Genomic DNA, 21,078 nt, shown 5'->3' with positions numbered 1-21,078 from the left:
TTACTGGATATAATATGAAGATGGGAAGTGAAGGAGATAGAGTACTAGCAGAAAAGACAGTTTCCAAAAAAAGTTGGAGTTGTGATATGAAAGATCCTATACACCATGCCAAGAAGTTGCGATTTTTAAGTTTTGAAGGTTTTTTTTTTTTTTAATGATTTTATTTATTTATTTGAGAGAGAGAGAGAGAGCATGAGAGGAGAGAGAGATCAGCGGGAGAAGCAGACTTCCCGCCGAGCAGGGAGTCCGATGTGGGACTCGATCCCAGGACTCCAGGATCATGACCTGAGCCGAAGGCAGTTGCTTAACCAACTGAGCCACCCAGGCGTCCCTAAGTTTTGAAGGTTTTGAAGAAAGAGGCTGATCACAGACAGGTTTGAAGAGAGATTAATATAGCAACAACAGTGGAATAAACTGGAGTGGGAAGAAGCTACAGACAGACACTAATACTAGTTGGAGATGATGATGTGGGTACTGGAATCTTAGAAAGAAGTGTATGGCTTTAAAAAATTTCCAGGTAAAATGGACAGGAAGAGAGGGAGAGAAAGATCTAGACTATGGGACACAGACAGAAGGAGGAAAAGAGGGAGGCAAAAGAAGGGAAGGGGGAATAGGAAATACACCTTTTGTCCTTTCACTGTAATAAATAGTAAATGCTTAGTAATTTCTTCAGGGATGCTTTCCTGCAGTGCAATTAGAGGACCCCATGCAGGTGCATATAGCATTGTCTTTGGCTTAGTCTAACATCAAAGGTGACAGCAGCTGTACCTTGAGAGGTTTTATGATGATTTGAATGTTTAAGAAGTTACTTTAAGAAAATTTTTTCTTGGGGCACCTAGGTGGCTCAGTGGGTTAAAGCCTCTGCCTTTGGCTCAGGTCATGATCCCAGGGTCCTGGGATCGAGCCCCACATCGGGCTCTCTGCTCAGCAGGGAGCTGGTTCCCCTTCCTCTCTCTCTCTGCCTACTTGTGACCTCTCTCTCTCTCTCTGTGTCAAATAAATAAAAAATATCTTTTTTTTTTTTTTAAAGATTTTATTTATTTATTTGACAGAGAGAGATCACAAGTAGACGGAGAGGCAGGCAGAGAGAGAGAGAGAGGAGGAAGCAGGCTTCTTGCTGAGCAGAGAGCCCGATGTGGGACTCGATCCCAGGACCCTGAGATCATGACCCGAGCCGAAGGCAGCGGCTTAACCCACTGAGCCACCCAGGTGCCCCTAAATAAAAAATATCTTTAAAAAAAAAACACAAGAAGGTTTTTTCTTTCTCTGAGTCACTTTGTTTATACTGTTCAGGTTAAATGCTGATTAACAAGTTGAGGTTATTTTACTTTTATTAATTTATGGTATTTTTGGGTAATATTACTCCCAGAAAAAGAATAAGAAGACAATCTTATCTTCCAAAGCATCCAAAAGCAGAAAAATCTACATATTGACAGTGTGTCCTCAATACGATGCTTCTTCTAAAGCATATGCTTTTACCACAGATTCTAATTTCATGAATGTTTTAAAATCATAAATATACCAAGTGCTGAGATTTTAGTGTTAAAAAATTGTTAGTTTTGTGCCTTTGCTATGGCATGTAAGAAGCTACAAAGAGATGAACTTATAATTATTCTCAAGTTTTGAAATAAAGAATAAATAAAACTTGTTGCGATTTTCATGCTTATACTGAACTCAAGATCAATAGCAAAAACTCTCTAAAATGATTGTGAGTTATCTTGTTAGAATGCAGGCATAGAGTTTGCCATTTAATTTTATATCTTTTTTCCATCCTCTTAAAAAATTGGGAAATGAGCAGAAATTAAAATGTTTTCCTAAGAAGTGAGATTTAGAGTTCTTTTTGAAAGAGGGCGGGATATAATTTTAAACCTCAAAAATTTTTAAATTTATGAGCTTTAAGTTTTAAAACTTCAAAATTCGCTGATTTAAATTACAAAGAACAATATGATCTTTAAAAAAAGTCTAATACAGAAGTAAAGAAAAAAACCTTTTTTTCATCTCCAATTCCTGTTCCTGTACAAAAAATAATTAATAACAATACAGTACAGTACGATACAATACAAAAATACAGTTTTGAATCATGTAGGTGTATAACAAAGAATACAATTTGGAATGTTTGCCTTCAAACCCAAGTATGTTCTGGGATATATAATTAGGTATAGGTAAAGACCAGATATACTACTTGAATCTGCTAATGTAAATTAAGTATGATTTTTTTTTTTAAGATTTTATTTATTTATTTGACAAAGATCACAAGTAGGCAGAGGCAAGTGTGGGGGCAGGCTCCCTGCTGAGCAGAGAGCCCAGTGGGGGGCTCAATCCCAGGACCCTGGGATCATGACCTGAGCTGAAGTCAGAGGCTTCACCCACTGAGCCACCCAGGCGCCCCAAGTATGATCTTTAGAAACCATATTATAGTATTGTTAGAGAAGGAACATTTGTCATTTTACTTCTTTTTTTTTTTTTTTTATTTCCTCAGTCTCAAAACAGATGCTGAGATACAGTGGTCAGGATTCAGGGTTTGAAGTCTGAGTATGTGGGTTTAAACTGGTTATATAATCTACCTAATATCATTCTTCTACAGCCTAAAGTACTTCCTTTACTAGGAGTTCTTATCTGCTAGAGATAGATTCTGTCCGCTTTTGTCTGGAAATGTCTCTATTTTGCCTCCCCCCGCCTTTTTAAAAAGATTTTATTTATTTATTTGACAGAGATTACAAGTAGGCAGAGAGGCAGGCAGAGAGAGGAAGGGAAACAGGCTCCCTGTTGAGGAGAGAGCCCGACGCGGGGCTCCATCCCAGGACCCTGGGATCATGACCTGAGCCGAAGGCAGAGGCTTTAACCCACTGAGCCACCCAGGTGCCCCTTGCCTTCCTTTATGAAGGATATTTTCATTGGATATAGAATTCTAGGTTGACTTTTTTCTTTCCAGCACTTTAAGTCTGCCATTCTGTTCAGTGTTCAGTTTTGATTTTTGTTTTGTTTTCAGTATGGTATCCTCATTATAGTCTAGCATTTTTTTTTATTGTGGTAAGCTGTATGTAGCAACAGATTTACCATTTTAACGATTTTTAACTTCATTATCTATATTCACAGTGTTGTGTGACCATCACCATGATTTATCTAGAATTTTTTCGTCATCTCAAACTGAAACTCTGGACCCATTTAACAGTAATTCCCCATTTCACCTTGCCCTACATCTGTGGTTATTCTGCTTTCTCATTGTATGAATTTGAGAATTCCAATATGTGTAACCAACTGAAGCACCCAGGTGCCCTGAGCGTGCACCTTGATCTCAGGGTTGTGAGTGCGAGCCCTACATTGGGTGTAGAGATTACTTAAAACAAACAAACAAAAAAGACAAAAAGAAAGAAAAAGTACCATTTAGAAAATATGTTAGAAAGTACCGTTAATTGGAGGATCTGGAAAGATGACAGCATAGGAAAATCCTGAACTTACCCCTCTCTTAAAAACACTAAATCTATGGCTACATGTGGATAATTTCCCTTTGCAAAAGATCTGAAAACTATAGGAATTGGCGCCCATAACAAAGAATATAAGGACCACACCAAGATGGGTAGGAGAAGCAGAGACACAGTCCTACAAAAAACCCCATCCCCAGAGTGGCAACATTCAATAGAGAGGGAATTTCACCAGGCAGTGCTTCTCCCAGAGGAGAGAGGGGTTGGTGCCTCACATTAGGCACCCTAGAAACTGGGATCTGTACTGGAGAGACAAACCTGAGAATATTTGACTTGCAAAACCAATGAGTTTGACATCCAGAGGTCCCAGAATTCTATAGGAAACTGAGATTCCCTTCTTAGAGGGCTCATGTGCAGTCTCGTTTGCCCTGAGACCCAGAAAAAAGCAAAAATCAAAAAATCCCAGCAGTTTGAAAAGGACTTGGTAGTGATTCACAAACAGAAGGCATATAACAGGTATGGAGGTCCTTCCTGAGGAGCAAGGGATTCAAGTCCTGCACTGGGCACTCCCTGTACCACCCCTGCACTGGGAAGACTAAGTCCCCATTTTGTCTGGCTTTGAAAATCAGCAGGGCTTAACTCTAGGAGAGGTGGAAGGCCTTGGGAAACCAAAACTGCTCTGCTCTTAAAAGGCCCATCAGGGGCGCCTGGGTGGCTTAGTGGGTTAAAGCCTCTGCCTTCGGCTTGGGTCATGATCCCAGGGTCCTGGGATTGAGCTCCAAATCGGGCTCTCTGCTCGGCAGGGAGCCTGCTTCCTCCTCTCTCTCTGCCTGCCTCTCCACCTACTTGTGATCTCTGTCTGTCAAACAAACAAACAAACAAAAAAATTTTTTTTAATTTTTTAAAAAGGCCCATCAACAATCTTACTCTGAGACCCAGCATAACAGAAGCAGTTTCAAAAGCACCTGGGCCATATATGAGAGTTTATTTACTAGTTGTAGGGCTTTTGCCAGAAGGGCAGGTTTCCATAAGAACTTTCTCTGGGAATGGAACTGCTGGCAGCCGCCTTTTCTTTTGCCTTCCTTCAGCCTAGCTGGCCCACTGAAGGTGGGTAACTGGGGAGTTGTTGGTCAGAGTAAAACTACACTCAGAATATAAATATGTTCTGGAGTCTAAGGCACAGCACTGTGATTATAGTTAATAATACAGTATTGTATACTTGAAAATTGCTAAGGGACTAGATAGATTTTAAATGGTCTCACTCAAAAAAAGTGATAATTATGTGATGTAATGGAGGTTTTAGCTAATGCAATGGTGGCAATTGGATTGATACACATAGGTGTATCAAATTAACACATTGTATACCTTAAACTTATAAAATGTTATCATCAATTATATCTCAATAAAAACTGCTTTGAAAATATGCTTTTGTGTAAAATATACTTTCAGGTAAGGGTAAAGAAAACGAATTACAATAATAATTGTAGAAATGAGTCCACAAAGCTTGCGGATATCTTGTGGAAAAAGACCTTACTAATTTGCTGACTATTCTAGTTGATGGCCAGTATAAAAAGTAAGGATAAATTAACAAAATGTGTGGGGTGTTTTTTTTTTAAGATTTTATTTGAGAGAGAGAGAGCATGAGAGTGAGTGAACACAAGCAGGGGGGAAGGGCACAGAGCAGGGGAGAAGCAGACTCCCCGCTGAGCAGGGAACCCAATGTGGGGCTCGATCCCAGGACCTCAGGATCATGACCTGAGCTCAAGGCAGACACTTAACCAACTGAGCCACCCAGGCGCCCCCAAAATATATTATTTTTAGAAAGTACAAAACAAGTTAACTTCAGTCACATACAGATATTCTGTACTTTTATTCCTTCCTTTTTCACCCTTTATGGTACTGATGTCACAAGTTACATCTTTTATACTGTGTATCCATTAGCATATTTTTATACTTAAGTTTTTTTTTTTTATGTTTGATCTTTGAACTTCTGTTACAGAATTTAAAGAGATTTACACATCATCACTATAGGACAACAGTATTCTGTATTTGTCTATATATTTGCCTTCACCAGTGAGCTTTATACTCTATGCTTTCATGTTGCAGCATAGTTCATTTCAACTTGAAGGACTCCCTTTAGGGTGTTTTTGTTTTGTTTTGTTTTTTTGGTAATGCAGGTTTAGTGGTGTGAACTTCCTCAGCATTGTTTATCTGGGAACATTCTTTCTCCTTCATTTCTAAGGATAGTTTTACCAAATATAGTATCTTTGATTGGTAATTTTTTCTTTTAGCGCCTTCCATCTGACATCCTATTTCTTTTTTTTTTTTTTTTAATTTATTTATTTATTTGTCAGAGAGAGAGAGAGCGCGCGCACGGGAGAACACAAGCAGGCAGAGGCAGAGAGAGAAGCAGACTCCCCACTGAGCAAGGAGCCCGATGCGGGACTCGATCCCAGGACCCTGGGATCATGACCTGAGCCGAAGGCAGCGGCTTAAGCAACAGAGCCACCCAGGTGTCCCACATCCTATTTCTTTATGGCCTACAAGGTCTTATAGTTTTACGGGTTCCCGTGAACATTATAAATCAATTTTCTCCTCCTGCTTTAAAAATTCTCTTTGACTTTGGCAATTTGATTATAATGTGTCTTAGTGTGGATTTCTTTGGGTTCCTCCTCTTGGACGTCTTGGACGTCTGTTCTTCATTCTGGATATCCATTAACTTCCCCAAATTTGAGTTTTCAAATTTTCAAGTTTTTTGCCATATTTTCTTTAAGTAAACTTTTTTTTTCTTTTTCTTCCTTTTTTTTTACCCTTTTCTTGTCTTCCTTCTCCTTCATGCATATATTGGTTTTCCGTAAGTCCCTTAATGCTTTTTCCTTTGTGTTTTGTTTCTCTGACTGGATAATATCAAATGATTTATCTTTGAGTTTACCTTTGAGTTTATCTTTCTGCTTCATTGAGTCAGTTTTTAAGCCACCCAAGTGAATTTTTCAGGTCTGTAATGGTACTCATCAGCTCCAGAATTTGCTTTTTTAAAAAACTCTCTTGGGGCTCCTGGGTGGCTCAGTGGGTTAAGCCTCTGCCTTTGGCTCAGGTCATGATCTCAGGGCCCTGGGATCGAGCCCCCCTCATCGGGCTCTCTGCTTAGCGGGGAGCCTATTCCCTCCTCCTCCTACCCTTGCCTGCCTCTCTGCCTACTTGTGATCTCTCTCTGTCAATTAAATAAATAAAATCTAAAAAAACAATACAAAAAAAACTCTCTTGATGGTAGTTTTTTTAATGCAGTGTTTTCTTGAGCTTATAGAGCATCTTTATGATGGGTATTTTGAGTTCTTTTTCAAGTAGTAAATATTTCTATTTCTTTAGGGTCAGTTTCTGGAGATATATTTTGTTCCTCTTTTTGGACCACATTTCTGTTACTTCCATGTATCTTGCAACTTTATGTTAAGATTCACATTTTTGAAGAATCAACCACATATTCCAGTCTTTATAGACTGGCTTCATACAGCAATCAGCCCAGTTACAGATTCTGGTGCCTCTGAAGCTTTTTTGGGAGAGGATACAGCTTCTCTGGGTTTGTGAGGGCAGTTCTCAATTGCAAAGCTTGCCAATTTCTTTTTCAAGAGCTGTTCATCTCTTGTTCCCTCTGGTGTTTCTCTGCAGCAGTGCAAGTTCTATGTGCATAGCAGCAAGGCACCTCCTGTCTCTTCTCATCACCTGCCAGGCAGGCAAAGTATGCCAGCTCCCCATTCCCACCCAAAGTCAGGTCAGGCACATACCAGTCTTTCAGACAGCCTTCTGAAAAACTGGAACACCAGACACACCTTCCACTTCTTTCCCTCCCTTCTGAGGGAGAAGGCTTATTTTGCATCTTTTCCTGATTGTGCCGAGCTGTGCCAGCTCCACAAACCACCTCCCACTTTTCTTTTTCTTACCCACCCTCAGGAATGCAACTATGCCACCTTCCATCAGCACTCTAAGTGAGGTGAACAGAAACCAGTCCCTTGAGCAGCCCTCTGAATCAATAGAATGTTGAACACACTTCCATTCTCATTCCTTCCTGTAGGAGATGCTGAGCTGTTCATGCCTGGGGGGAGGGGCTGACAAGGGTAAAGTGAAATTGCTCCTCATATGCATTTCCTTGTGTCTGTTTCGGCATTTTGTTTTTCCTGGTGTACTGCAACTTCTTTATTGGATGTGGGGAATCTCATAAAGGTATTTTGATTTGTACATTTTTGTTAAATCAGTGTTTCTGGGGTCGTCAAAGCCTGGGACTTAGTATTCTGCCATCTTGCTAACATCTGATAATTACTTTATTAGATATTTTTCATTGTGTATGTTAACATTTTTGAGTGTCTGAATTTTTTTGTTTTCCTTTAAAAGTATCTTGATTTTTGTATTGGTAGGCAGTTAATTTATTGAAGACTCTGATCATCCAGAGCTTGTTTTTAAGTTGGTTTTTTGTTGTTGTTGTTTTTTGTTGCTGTTTTATTTTTGTCAGAATGGTTTAGATAGAGTATTCTTTGCTCTAGGGCTAATTTAGCCCTACTAATAAGACATGGCCCATCTGTTGTGTTTATTAAATGCTTTGAGTGTTCAATGATTTATCACAGGTTGAACACTCCCTGCTTGTAAGTTCTGAAAAGTTTTGGCCTGTAGCTCTTTGGTAATTGTTCTTTGCCCAACATTGAATATTTTAATCCTTAGAATGCGCTACTTCTATTAACTTAAGGGAGACACCATTAGGTTCATGGAACTTTGTCTTTGTGTAACTTCCTCCTCTGTGGTCCTCTTCCCCGCACATTCCTGCCACCTCAGCCTCCAAACTGTGATCTCTCTCTTCTCAACTTAGCATGGTCACTCCATATTGCTTGGGGTCCTGCTCCTGATCTGGAAAATGTTGCCAAATGGAACATCAGGACAGTTATAGGTCTAATTTTTTTCAGAGAGTTGCTGTCTGTTGTTTAGTGTCTGAACATGTTTTATATATTTTGTTAAATTTTCTGTATTTTTCCTTACACTGGAAAGGCAAGTCAGGTGTATTTACTCCATTGTAGTTGAAAGCAGAAGTCTTCTTTCTATACATCATTATATGTCTCCAACTCTATAATGTTTAGATCACTGTATTATTATATCTTTACCACTCTTGGAAATGTGCAGTTCCTAAGGTGGTAAAAGTTGTAGGGATGTAATAGGGTGTAACCCACCTACTACACATGAGCAGCATTCAGGTCAAGTTTTTCGGAAGAGATTATGAATGCTGTTTAACTAAATTAACTGAATAAAGCTGTGTGGTTAGGAGATTATACCAGATGATACTGAATGTCTGTCGATTTTCTTTTCTAGAGCGTTAGGTTTTTGAGAAATCAGGTTATGACTCAACCTTTCCAGGAGGCTTTTCCTGACCCTATTCTCTGTCTTTATATATTCTTTACCATTTGACTTATCTGTTTTCCCTATTTACTGTGACTCTCTTAAGGATAGACAGTCTTATTTATATTTATCTTAGCAACTAGTGTAGCTCCTATAGCATTTGAATGAAGAAATGAATGAATGCTGTCCCTTTTCTTTGTGAATAAATACCTTAGGTCACCACTTTATCAGCCCCTTATCATTTGGTTCCATAAACTCTTCAGAGGGAAATAAACAGGAAAATGATCTAACCTTGATGAGTTAGGGTCAAGGTTGAAAGGAAATTTGAGCTATGATGAAAAGATTACTTTGGGGGGCACCTGGGTGGCTCTGCTCAGTTGTTAAGCATTTGCCTTTGGCTCAGGTCATGATGCAGGGTCTTGGGATCGAGCTCCGCATTGGCCTCCCTGCTCGGCCGGAAGCCTGCTTCTCCCTCTCCCACTCCCCCTGCTTGTGTTCCTTCTCTCGCTGTGTCTCTCTCTGTCAAATAAATAAATAAAATATTTTTTTTTAAAAAGATTGTTTTTGAACCAGGTGGGGAATTAGTTTCTTGTTGCTTTTTAAAAATGTGTTTTTTAGGCTTAACCTTAAAAAAAAAAGTTATTTTTCTTGCTTACAATTAAAATACTTCTTTGCCTTTGTTCGTATGTGTAAAATATTATTTGTAAGTAAATGAAATAGCTATTGGTTTATATCTTATATAAATAGTCATATGAAAGGAATACGTTAAGAATTTTCTCATATTGCAGTATTTTTTTTTTTTTAAAGATTTTATTTTTATTTATTTGACCGAGAGATCACAAGCAGGCAGAGAGGCAGGCAGAGAGAGAGGAGGAAGCAGGCTCCCTGCTGAGCAGAGAGCCCGATGCGGGGCTCGATGCGGGGCTCGATCCCAGGACTCTGAGATCATGACCTGAGCCGAAGGCAGCGGCCCAACCCACTGAGCCACCCAGGCGCCCCATATTGCAGTATTTTAATCCCAGTGTGTATTTTCCAATCCCTTTTCTGATCAGTATAGATGAAGACTTTGATTTTTGTTCCTTAATCAGCCGTAGACACATTGAATACTTCGTGTAAGGCACTGGGTTGGAAACTCTGGGTGATTAAAAGAATAGTGTCCATTTTCTTGATTTTTTTTTTTTTCTTTTTTTTTTAGTTTTAATTAATTATTATTCCAGTATAACTTACATACAGTGTTATATTAGTTTCATGTGTACAATATAGTGATTCAGCAATTCTATATGTTACTCAGTGCTCATCACAATAAATGAACTCTTAATCCCCTTTACCCATTTTACTCGGCCACCCACTCCCTTCCCCTCTGCCAACTGCCAGTTCTCTGTATTTAAGAGTCTGTTTTTTCTTTTGTCTCTCTTTTCCTTTGTTCATTTGTTTTGTTTCATAAATTCCATATGTGAGTGAAATCCTATGGCTTTTGTCTTTCTCTGACTGATTTCACTTAGCAATATACCCTTTATACCCTCCAGATGGATCCATATTGTTGCAAATGGCAAGATTCCATTCTTTTGCATTGCTGAGAAGTATTCCATTGTGTGTGTGTGTGTGTGTGTGTGTGTGTGTGTGTGTGTGTGTACAACACATCTTCCTTATCCATTCATCTATAGGTGGGCATTTGGGTTTCTTCCATATTTTGGTTATTGCAAATGATGCTGCAATAAACATGGGGTGCATCTGTTGTTTTAATTAGTATTTTCATATTCTTTGTGTAAATACCCACTAGTGGACTTACTGAATCATAATGGTAATGCTAGTTTTAACTTTTTGAGCAACCTCCATGCTGTTTTCCACAGTTACTGCACAAGTTTGCATTCCCAACAGTGCACAAAGGTTCTTTTTTCTCCACATCCTTACCAACATGAGTTGTTTTTTGTGTTTTTGATTTTAGTCAATTTGACAGGTGTGAGGTGATACCTCACTGTGCTTTTGATTTGCATGTCCCCAATGATTAGTGATGGTGAGCATCTTTTCAGGTGACTCTTGGTTGTCTGGATGTCTTCTTCGGAGAAATGTCTGTTGATGTCATCTGCTGATTTTTTAATTGAATTATTTGTGTTTTGTGTGTTGAGTTGTGTAAATTCTTTTATATTTTGCATACTAACCCCTTATTAGATATATCATTCTCTCATTCAGTAGGTTGTCTTTTTTTTTTTTTTTTTTTTTAATTTATTTGTCAGAAAGAGAGAGTGCTCACAAGTTGGGGGAAGGGGTAGATGGAGAAGGAGAAGCATATTTCAGTGGGGAGCCCAATGTGGAACTCAATCCCAGGACCCTGGGGTCATGACCTGAGCCGAAGGCAGATGCTTAACCAACTGAGCCACCCAGGCACCCCGTGTCTTTTTGTTCTGTTGTTTCCTTTGCTGTGCAGAAGCTTTTTATTTTGATGTAGTGCCAGTAGTTACTAGGGTTTTTTTGCTTTTATTCCCTTGCCTCAGAGACATATGTAGAAAATGTTGCTACCGCCAGTGTCAGAGAAATTATTGCCTGTGTTCTCTTCTAGGATTTTTATGGTGCCAGGTCTCACATTTAGGTGTCTGATCCATTTGGAATTTATTTTTGTATACAGTGTAAGTGCTTTGGTTTCATTTTCTTGCATGGAGCTGTCTAGTTTTCCCAACACCATTTGTTGAAAAGACTTTCTCCCATTGCATATTCTTTCCTTCTTTGTTGTAAATTAATTGACCATATAATTGTAGGTTTATTTCTGTGCTCTTTATTCTGTTCTCTTGATCTATGTGTCTTTTTGTGTCAGTACCATATTTTTGGAATATTTTGAGAAAAATAGGTTTTAACTCTTCTTTAAATGTCTGGTATAATTCACCTATGAAGCCATCTGGTCCTGGACTTTTGTTTGTTGGAAGTCTTTTGATTACCAGTACCATTTCATTCCTGGTAATTAGTCTGTTCAAGTTTTCTCTTTCTTCCTGATTCAGTTTTGGGAGGTTATATGTATGTTTCTAGGAATTTATCCATTTCTTCTAGGTTATCCAGTTTGTTGGCACATAATTTTTCATAATATTCCCTTAGAATCCTTTGTATTTCCCTGGTGTCAGTTATTTCTCCTCTTTCATTTCTTTTTTTTTTTTTTTTTAAGATTTTATTTATTTAACAGAGATTACAAGTAGGCAGAGAGGCAGGCAGGGAAAGAGGAGGAAGCAGGCTCCCTGCTGAGCAGAGAGCCCGATGTGAGGCTCGATCCCAGGACTCAGATCATGACCCGAGCCGAAGGCAGAGGCCTTAACCCACTGAGCCACCCAGGCGCCCCTCTCCTCTTTCATTTCTGATTGTGTTTCTTTGAGTTCTCTCCCTCCCTCCCTCTCTTCCTCTCTCTCTCTCTCTCTCTCTCTCTCTTTTTGATAAGTCTAGCTAAAGGTTTATCAATTTAGTTGATCTTCTCAAAGAACCAGCTTCTGGTTTCATTCATCTGTTCTTTTTTTTTTTTTTTTTTTTTTTTTTAGTTTCTCTCTCTCTCTCTCTCTCTCTGTATAGATAGATATACACACTCTAATTTTTATTCTTTCTTTCTTCTGGGTAGCCTGTTTCTTAATGATCATACTGTGTTGAACCACATGACAATGCTGATATTTGACAGTATTTGGTTGGTAAAAAGAGCAGAGTCATTTGACTCTTAATAGTTAAAGAGCAAGGTAGATTTCTGGAAATATAAAATAACAAATTGTGTGATATGGTTTAGTCACTAAGTCATGTAGCAATTTGAAAAAATAGAGTCATTAGCTTGGATGAAGAAGTTAGGAAAAACTTTAATAGAATAAAGTTTCACTTTGAATCTCTAATCAGCTAGAGGGGCTTCTCCTGAACATTTCAGTTTTTTTCTTGCTATTAATAGTTGAATTAACCTGGTAAGTCCATCAGATTTTTGTCTTAATGTAGAATTTATTTATGTATGTGTTTTTATTTAAATACCAATTTTTTAGTCTTTTGGCCCCACATTTATTCTTTCAATTTATTTTTTCGTGTTTAAAAAAATAATAGATTTTATCATCCTAACCTTTTTTTTTTTTTAAAAGATTTTATTTGTTTATTTGACAGAGAGAGAGAGAGTGAGAGAGAGAATACAAGCAGGGGGAGTGGGAGAGGAAGAAGTAGGCTTTCTGTCGAGTGGGGAGCCCAAGGTGGGGCTTGATCCCAGCACCCTGGAATATGATCTGAGCCAAAGGCAGATGCTTAATGACTGAGCCACCCAGGCACCCCATCCTAACTGTTTTAAGTGTACAGTTTGGTTGTGTTAAGTGTATTCACACTGTTGACAAACAGGTTTTTAGAATTTTATCGTCTTATAGAACTGAAGTTCTTTATCCATTAAATACCTCTGTTCCCCCTCCCTGTAGCCCCTGATTACCATCATTCTATTTCCTGTCTCTGTGAAATAGACTATGTTAGATACCTCATATAAGTGGGATCATAGATTATTTTTCTTTTTGGCTCATTTCACTTGGGATAATGTCCTCAAGGTTCATCCATGTTGTAACATGTGGTACAATTTCCTTTCCTCTTTTAGTTTTCTTTCAGAGTTACTTAAAAATTTTTTGACATACAAAAAGCTGTACATAACTAATGCAGACAAATAAAGGAATTAGAGATAAGTATACACCAGTGATCCATCATTGCAATCTATGCCATAAATCTGTCCATCACTTTTAGAAGTTTTCTCCCACCCTCTTATTTGTTATTATTATAGGTTGTTTTAGTGATAAAACACTTAGCATAAGGCTTACCCTCTTAGCAAATTTTTTTTTTAAAGATTTTATTTATTTGTCAGAGAGAGAGAGGGAGAGAGAGCGATCTCAGGCAGACAGAATGGCAGGCAGAGGCAGAGGGAGAAGCAGGCTCCCCGCCGAGCAAGGAGCCCGATGTGGGACTTGATCCCAGGACGCTGGGATCATGACCTGAGCCGAAGGCAGCTGCTTAACCAACTGAGCCACCCAGGCGTCCCCTCTTAGCAAATTTTTAAGAGAGTTTATTTATTTATTTATTAGAAAGAGAGAGAGAGAGAGAGAGAGAATGTGGAGGGCGGAGCAGAGGGAGAAAGACAAGCAGACTCTGCACTGAGCTCAGACAGGCACTGAGCACAGAGCCTGATGCAGGGCTCAATCCCAGGACCCTAAGATCACTGCCTGGGGGGAAATCAAGAGTGGACGTTTAACCCACTGAGCAACCCAGGACCTCCACCCCGGCCCCCCACCCCTTGGCAAAGTTTTTAATATACAATAGAGTTTTGTTAACTATAGGCACTGTGCTGTTCAGTAGATCTCTAGGACTTATTTACTTTGTGTAATTGAAAATTTCTACCCTTTGATTAATATCTCCCCTTTCCCCTTTGCCCATCCTCTGGAAAGCACCATTCTACTCTCTACCTCTATGAGTTTGACTGTTTTATATTCATAATGTAAGTGGTATAATATAGTATTTGTTCTTCTGTGTCTGGCTTATTTCACTTACCATAATGTCCTCTAGTTTCATCTGTATTGTCATAAATGGCAAGATTTCCTTTTTTGATGCTGAATAGTATTCCTCTGTGTGTGTGTGTGTGTGTGTGTGTGTGTGTTGCACATATCACATTTTAATTTGTTGACTGATAGGCATTTAGGTTGCTTCCATGTCTGGGCTATGGTGAATAATGCTGCAATGAATGTGGGAATATAGATCTCTTTGAGATCCTGATTTCAGTTTCTTTGGATATATATCCAAAGTGGGATTGCTGAATCATATTGTACTTCTATTGTTAGTTTTTTTGAGAATCTTCCATCCTGTTTTCCAAGGTGGCTGTTTCAATTTACATTCCCATCAACAGTGTACCAGGGATCCCTTTTCTGTACATCCTCACCAATACTTGTTATCTTTCTTGTTTCTTTTATCATATCTGTCCTAACAGGTGTGAGGTAATATCCCATTGCAGTTTCAATTTGCATTTCCCTGATGATGTTGAGCACATTGTCATATATACGTTAGCTATTGATATATCTTTTGTTCACTTCCTTTGCTCATTTTTAATCAGGTTATTTGGGTTTTTTTGCTATAATGTTGTAAGAGTTCTCTATATGTTTTGCATATTAGCTCTTTATTAAATATATTGTTTGTAGATATTTCCTCCCATTTCATAGGTTGTCTTTTCATTTCGTAGATTGTTTCTTTTGCTGTCCTGAAGTTTTTTAGTTTCATGTAATCCTGCTTGTCTCTTTTTTCTTTTGTTGCCTGTGCTTTTAGTATCATATCCTTTGTTTTAGGCTGAATGTTACTCTTTTGTACGGAGATGCCACATTATCTTTAATGCCTCATCTATCAGTGGACATCTCAGTCGCTTCAAACATTTTTAGCTGTTGTGAATAGTGTTGCTATTAACATGAATGTGCAAAAATCTCTTCATGACTCTGCTTTCAATTCTTTTGGATACAAAACCAGAAGTGGGATTGCCGGATCATAGGATCGTTCTATTTTTAACTTTTTGAGGAACCTCTTCATGCAAAAGTTTTCACAAATTTCATTGCTGTTGCTTCTGCTAAACTATCTAAAAATCTTTATTTCTTGGTTAATGCAAATTTATTTTTTTGCATATCCAGGGCCCTTGCAGAATCTACACCATCCGTTAACAACCTGAAGAGTGAAGTCGGTGATAAAGGGAAGAATAAGGATGAAGGAGAAGTTGGTAACAATGAAAAAAAAAAAGCTGCAGATGTTTGTCTTGAGTCTCATCCAGAAGAGAAAAAGAAGAAACGTTCTGGATTCAGAGACAGAAAAGTATGGAACACAGTCTTATAAATTAGTCAAAGCTGTTGTTAATTCTAAATTAGAATAATGCATTTGAGTCTCTTTTATAGTTTATTTCAGATGGTTCGTATTCTCCTTACAATGATATTCACCTCTCTATTTTTTTGTCATTTTCCTTTTTTTTAATTAATTTTTTTATTTTTTTATAAACATATAATGTATTTTTAGCGCCAGGGATACAGGTTTTTTTCTATCATTTTCTAAAAAGGCAAATATAGGGGGCGCCTGGGTGGCTCAGTGGGTTAAGCCGCTGCCTTCGGCTCAGGTCATGATCTCAGAGTCCTGGGATCGAGCCCCACATCAGGCTCTCTGCTCAGCAGGAAGCCTGCTTCCTCCTCTCTCTCTGCCTGCCTCTCTGCCTACTTGTGATCTCTCTGTCAAATAAATAAATAAAATCTTTAAAAAAAAAAAAAAAGGCAAATATAGTCCTGGAATATGAAGTTAATGGGGCTAGTGAAAAGATCTAGAATTGATAATCAGGATATGCATATATTTTCTTCATTCTTTTAATGCAGCTACTTTAGCCGATTCTTGCTTTCCAGATCTTTCTGTTGCTAAATGTTCTTGGAAATGTTAAGTCTTTGGTACAATTGATTTATGATGCCAAATTTGTAAAGGCAGAATAACCTCTCTTTGGAAATACACAAATATTTCCAAAAATTCAACTAATTTTGATGATAGTATAAACATTGAATGACTTCAGCTTTTAATATCTTTCATACAACCTGCTGTTACAGAGCTCTACCTCAGAAAAATTTCAATTCCAGTATAGTATGCCTATGATACTGAGCATTTGAATTCATCAGACATGAGTGATAAAAAGTCAAAAGGATGAATTTCTTAGACATCTGCATGTTAATGTTGAAATTCAGGGAATTGCTTCCTTTGATAAAATGTAACTAATAAGTGTAGCACGATAATTTGAGTTATTTCTGTGTTGCATGCGTGTTTGTGTGTGTGGGGATATATATATTTGCAAGATTTCCTTTGAGAAATTGGATTGTTCGGATGAAATTATTAAATATGTTTTTTCATTTCTCAAATTTGTTTTTGATTGAGGTGAATTTGAGCAAAAATGATATAAGTTATAACTTATACAAAATGATATAAGTCAACTATCCCAGTATTTCCACAATGATATATTTATTTGATCTTTTGCCCTGAGTGAATTTGAGTAAAGTTTCAATTTATCTTGTGCCAGCAGTTTCATTTATAGTTTTTACATTTTACAAAATAGAGCTAAAATTACCCAAATAAGCATTTATTTTTGAACTTTCCGTTTTCTTCTCCTGCTTTCTGCTTAGCAGTCACCATATATCATACTTTGCAAATAAAAATGAAAGCTTGATCAATATAATTTACTTAATTTGTAACTCCCTTGGCTATAAAACCTTTCTAATCTATTTCTGAAATAATTCTTATTTCACTATAGTCTCAGTGGAAGAGCTTTGTTTTCCGTATTCAAGGATAACCATTCCACATGTCATCCTGTTTCCCCAAAAACATGTTTCAACACTTATTTTTTCTTCTGTCCAGTTTCCTCAGTTACTTTGTCTTTTCATTTATTACATAGTATACATAGACAAGTTAAAGATTTTTCCACCTTTAATAAAATAATAAATTGCATTTTTGAGCATGGTTTTTTGTTTTTGTTTTTTTGCCATTCACCTTCTTTGCTGCTACACCAAACTGCTCTATCCTCTACAGCGTCTCTTTAACATCCTCACTTTTCTCTTAAGCTTTTTGGTTTTGTTCTTTTATATTGTCTTGATTTTTTTTTTTTAAAGATTTTATTTATTTGTCAGAGAGAGAGAGAGAGAGAGAGATCACAAGTAGGCCGAGAGGCAGGCAGAGGCAGAGGGAGAAGCAGGTTCCCTGCCGAGGAAGGAGCCCGATGTGGGACTCGATCCCAGGATGCTGGGATCATGACCTGAGCCGAAGGCAGCCGCTTAACCAACTGAGCCTCCCAGGCGTCCCATATTGTCTTGATTTTTATGTAATATTTCAAATATTCAGTGAGAAAAAATAGAGACTACTATAATGAACATGTACATATCTGACACTTGTTTTTGTCAAGTTTTAACATTTGACTATATTTGCTTCATTTTTTTTAAAGAAACAAAATGAATATAAAAAATATATTGCTGTATACTTTCCCCAATCCCATTTTTTCCCTCTTTTTCAGAGGTGAACCATTTGCTTTAATTTGTGATTTATTAATGTCATGTATGGCCTGGTGGTTTTGTGTCTTTTAGTTTTAATTAAAAAAAAAAATTCCCAGGTCCAAAGAGTTAGGACAGCCCTATCAATCAGTTTATGTTATACTGTTGTTGTACGTGCTTCTCTTTCATTTAATATTTATATTATTTTATCTTCTTTCATTTTATTTTTGATTTTTAATTTTTAATTTTCAATTTTCTTGTCCCTTCTGACACATCAAGTCCTGAATTCTGAAAAATTCTCACACACTGCTTCACTATTGCTTCATGGCCATTTCTTTTCTCTTGGAACTCTTATCTTACATCCTCACAACCTATACTACATATCTTATAACTGTTCTTTATATTTTTTCTCAGTAGTTCTTCCCCTACTGTCCTGGGGCCTCTTTTCTTTTTCTTCCCTTTTTTTTTTATGGTGTTAAAATGTCACATTTACCATGTTAACCATCTTTAAATGTACATTTCATCACAGAGTGTCAGCATTTTCTCACCACCCATATCCACAACTGTTCTCATGTTATAAAACTGAAAATATATACCCATTAATCAGTAACTCTTTACTACCCCCTTCCCTAGCCCCTCGAAACCACCTTTCTGCTTTTTCTCCATGATTTTGAATGCTAAAAGAACCTCATACAAGTGGAATCATAGAGTATTTGTATTTTTGTGACTGGCTTATTGCACTTCATGTAATGTCTTCAAGGTTCATCATGTTTTAGCATATGTTGGAATTTTCTTACTTTGGGGGATGTTACAGTGTATGAATATACTATATTTTGGTCATCCATTCAATCTCTTGATGGATATTTGTGTTGCTTCCACATTCTAGCTGTTTTGAAAAATGCTGTGAACATAGGTGAACAAATATCTATTGGAGACCTTGCTTTCTATTCTTTTGGGTATCTACCCAGAAGTGAAATTGCTAGATCATATGGTAATCCTATTTTTAATTTTCTTATGGAACCACCATACTGTCTTCCACAGTGATAAGCCATTTTGCATTCCCATCAGCAAGGGTTCTACTTTGTCCGTATCTTTGTCAACACTTGCTATGTTCTTATCTTAGATTAGCCATCCTAACAGATGTAAGGTGCTATCTCAGTACAGTTTTCATTTGTATTTCCATAATGTCAGTGACGTTGAACAACTTTGCATGTGCCTAGTAGTCAGTTATATGTCTTCTTTGTAGGAATGTTCATATCCTTTGCCCATTTCTTAACTCTGTTGTTGTTGTTTTTAATTGTTGAGTTTTAGGAGGTCTTTATATAAAATCTGTTGACTACTTATCAGATATATGATATATGATTTGCAATTATTTCATCTCATTGTATGAACTGTCTTTTTTTTTTCTTTGTTGCTTATGCCTCTGGTGTCATATCTGAGAAATCATTACCAAATCTAATGTTGTGTTGCTTTCGACCTATGTTTTCTTCCATAAGTAAATAGTTTTAGGTCTTTCATTTTGGTCTTTGATCCATTTCAAGTGAGTTGTTTTAAAAGATTTATTTATTTATTTTAGAGAGACAGTGAATGCATGAGAGTCAGGATGGGATAGGATGGGTAGAGTAGAAGGGAGAGGGACAAGCAGATTCCACGCTGAGCGTGGAGCCTGTTGCAGGGCTCAGTCCCACAACCCATGAGATCACAGTCTGAGTCGAAATCTTGAGTTGGGTGCTTATTAACCAACTGAGCCACCCAGGCACCCCCTTAGTTTATTTCTTATTATGGAGTTAGATCTTATCTACCACAGCTTCATTCTTTTGTATGTGGATACCAATTCTCCCAGCACCATTTGTTGAAAAGGCTATCCTTTTTTCCATTAAATGGTTGTGGCTCCCTTGTCAAAAATCATTTAACCATGTATGTGAGGGTGTATTTTGGGTCTGTATTCTATTCCAGTGGTCTGTATGTTTGTCTTCATGCCAGTATCACATTCTTTTGATGATTGTGGTTTTACAAGATTTTATTTATTTATTTGAGAGAGAGAGAAACAGAGAGAGCGAGCAAGCAAGCACAAGCAGCAGGGATGGGTAGAAGGAGAGGGAGAAGCAGACTCCTTGCCAAGGAGGGAACCTGATACGGAACTTGATCCCAGTACTCTGGGATTGTGACCCAGCTGAAGGCAGCTATTTAACTGACTGAGCCATTCAAGTGCCTGTCGTTTTATAATAAATTTTAAAATCAGGATGTAGTAGTCCTCAAACTTTGTTCTTCTTTTTCAAAATTTGTTTTGGCGGTTCAGAGTCCCAAGAGATCCCGTGACGCATATTAGTTATGTGAATCATGGTATATTGAACATGGGAGTACAGATACATCGTCAAGATACTGGTTTGACCGGACCATTTCCTTACACCACACACGAAAATGGACTCAAAATGGATGAAGGACCTCAATGTGAGAAAGGAATCCATCAAAATCCTTGAGGAGAACACAGGCAGCAACCTCTTCGACCTCAACCGCAGCACCTTCTTCCTAGGAACATCGCCAAAGGCAAGGGAAGCAAGAGCAAAAATGAACTATTGGGACTTCATCAAGATCAAAAGCTTTTGCACAACAAAGGAAACAGTTAACAAAACCAAAAGACAACGGACAGAATGGGAGAAGATATTTGCAAACGATATATCAGATAAAGTGCTAGTATCTCAAAATCTATAAAGAGCTTAGCAAACTCAACACCCAAAGAACAAAAAATCCAATCAAGAAATGGGCAGAGGACATGAACAGACATTTCTGCAAAGAAGACATCCAGATGGCCAACAGACACATGAAAAAGTGCTCCACGTCACTTGGCATCAGGGAATTACAAATCAAAACCACAATGAGATACCATCTCCCACCAGTCAGAATGGCTAAAATTAACAAGTCAGGAAATGACAGATGCTGGTGAGGATTCAGAGAAAGGGGAACCCTCCTACACCGTTGGTGGGAATGCAAGCTGGTGCAACCACTCTGGAAAACAGCATGGAGGTTCCTCAAAAAGTTGAAAATAGAGCTACCATATGACCCAGCAATTGCACTACTGGGTATTTACCCTAAAGATACAAACGTAGTGATCCGAAGGGGCATGTGCACCCAAATGTTCATAGCAGCAATGTCCACAATAGTCAAACTATGGAAAGAACCTAGATATCCATCAATAGATGAATGGATAAAGAAGATGAATATATATACAGTGGAATACTATGCAGCCATCAAAAGAAATGAAATCTTGCCATTTGCAA

At 37.8% G+C, this 21,078-nt stretch overlaps 1 protein-coding gene across 2 annotated transcripts in view; it reads left to right on the top strand.

Moving 5' to 3' along the window:
* The window catches only part of LOC111144955 (mitochondrial calcium uptake 1), a 245,703-nt gene that overhangs the window by 56,666 nt on the left and 167,959 nt on the right, over positions 1–21,078 (top strand). For both annotated transcript variants that reach the window (XM_022499577.1, XM_022499576.1), the window contains exon 3: positions 15,431–15,608. In XM_022499577.1, coding sequence (XP_022355285.1) covers positions 15,431–15,608 — 178 coding nt within the window. The remainder of the gene's footprint in view (positions 1–15,430; positions 15,609–21,078) is intronic.

This window comes from Enhydra lutris, unplaced genomic scaffold (genome assembly GCF_002288905.1).
Source record: "Enhydra lutris kenyoni isolate GAN:26980312 unplaced genomic scaffold, ASM228890v2 scaffoldscaffold12, whole genome shotgun sequence".
In the NCBI taxonomy this organism is placed as follows: Eukaryota; Metazoa; Chordata; class Mammalia; order Carnivora; family Mustelidae; genus Enhydra; species Enhydra lutris.
This window is presented reverse-complemented; position numbering and strand designations above follow the sequence as displayed.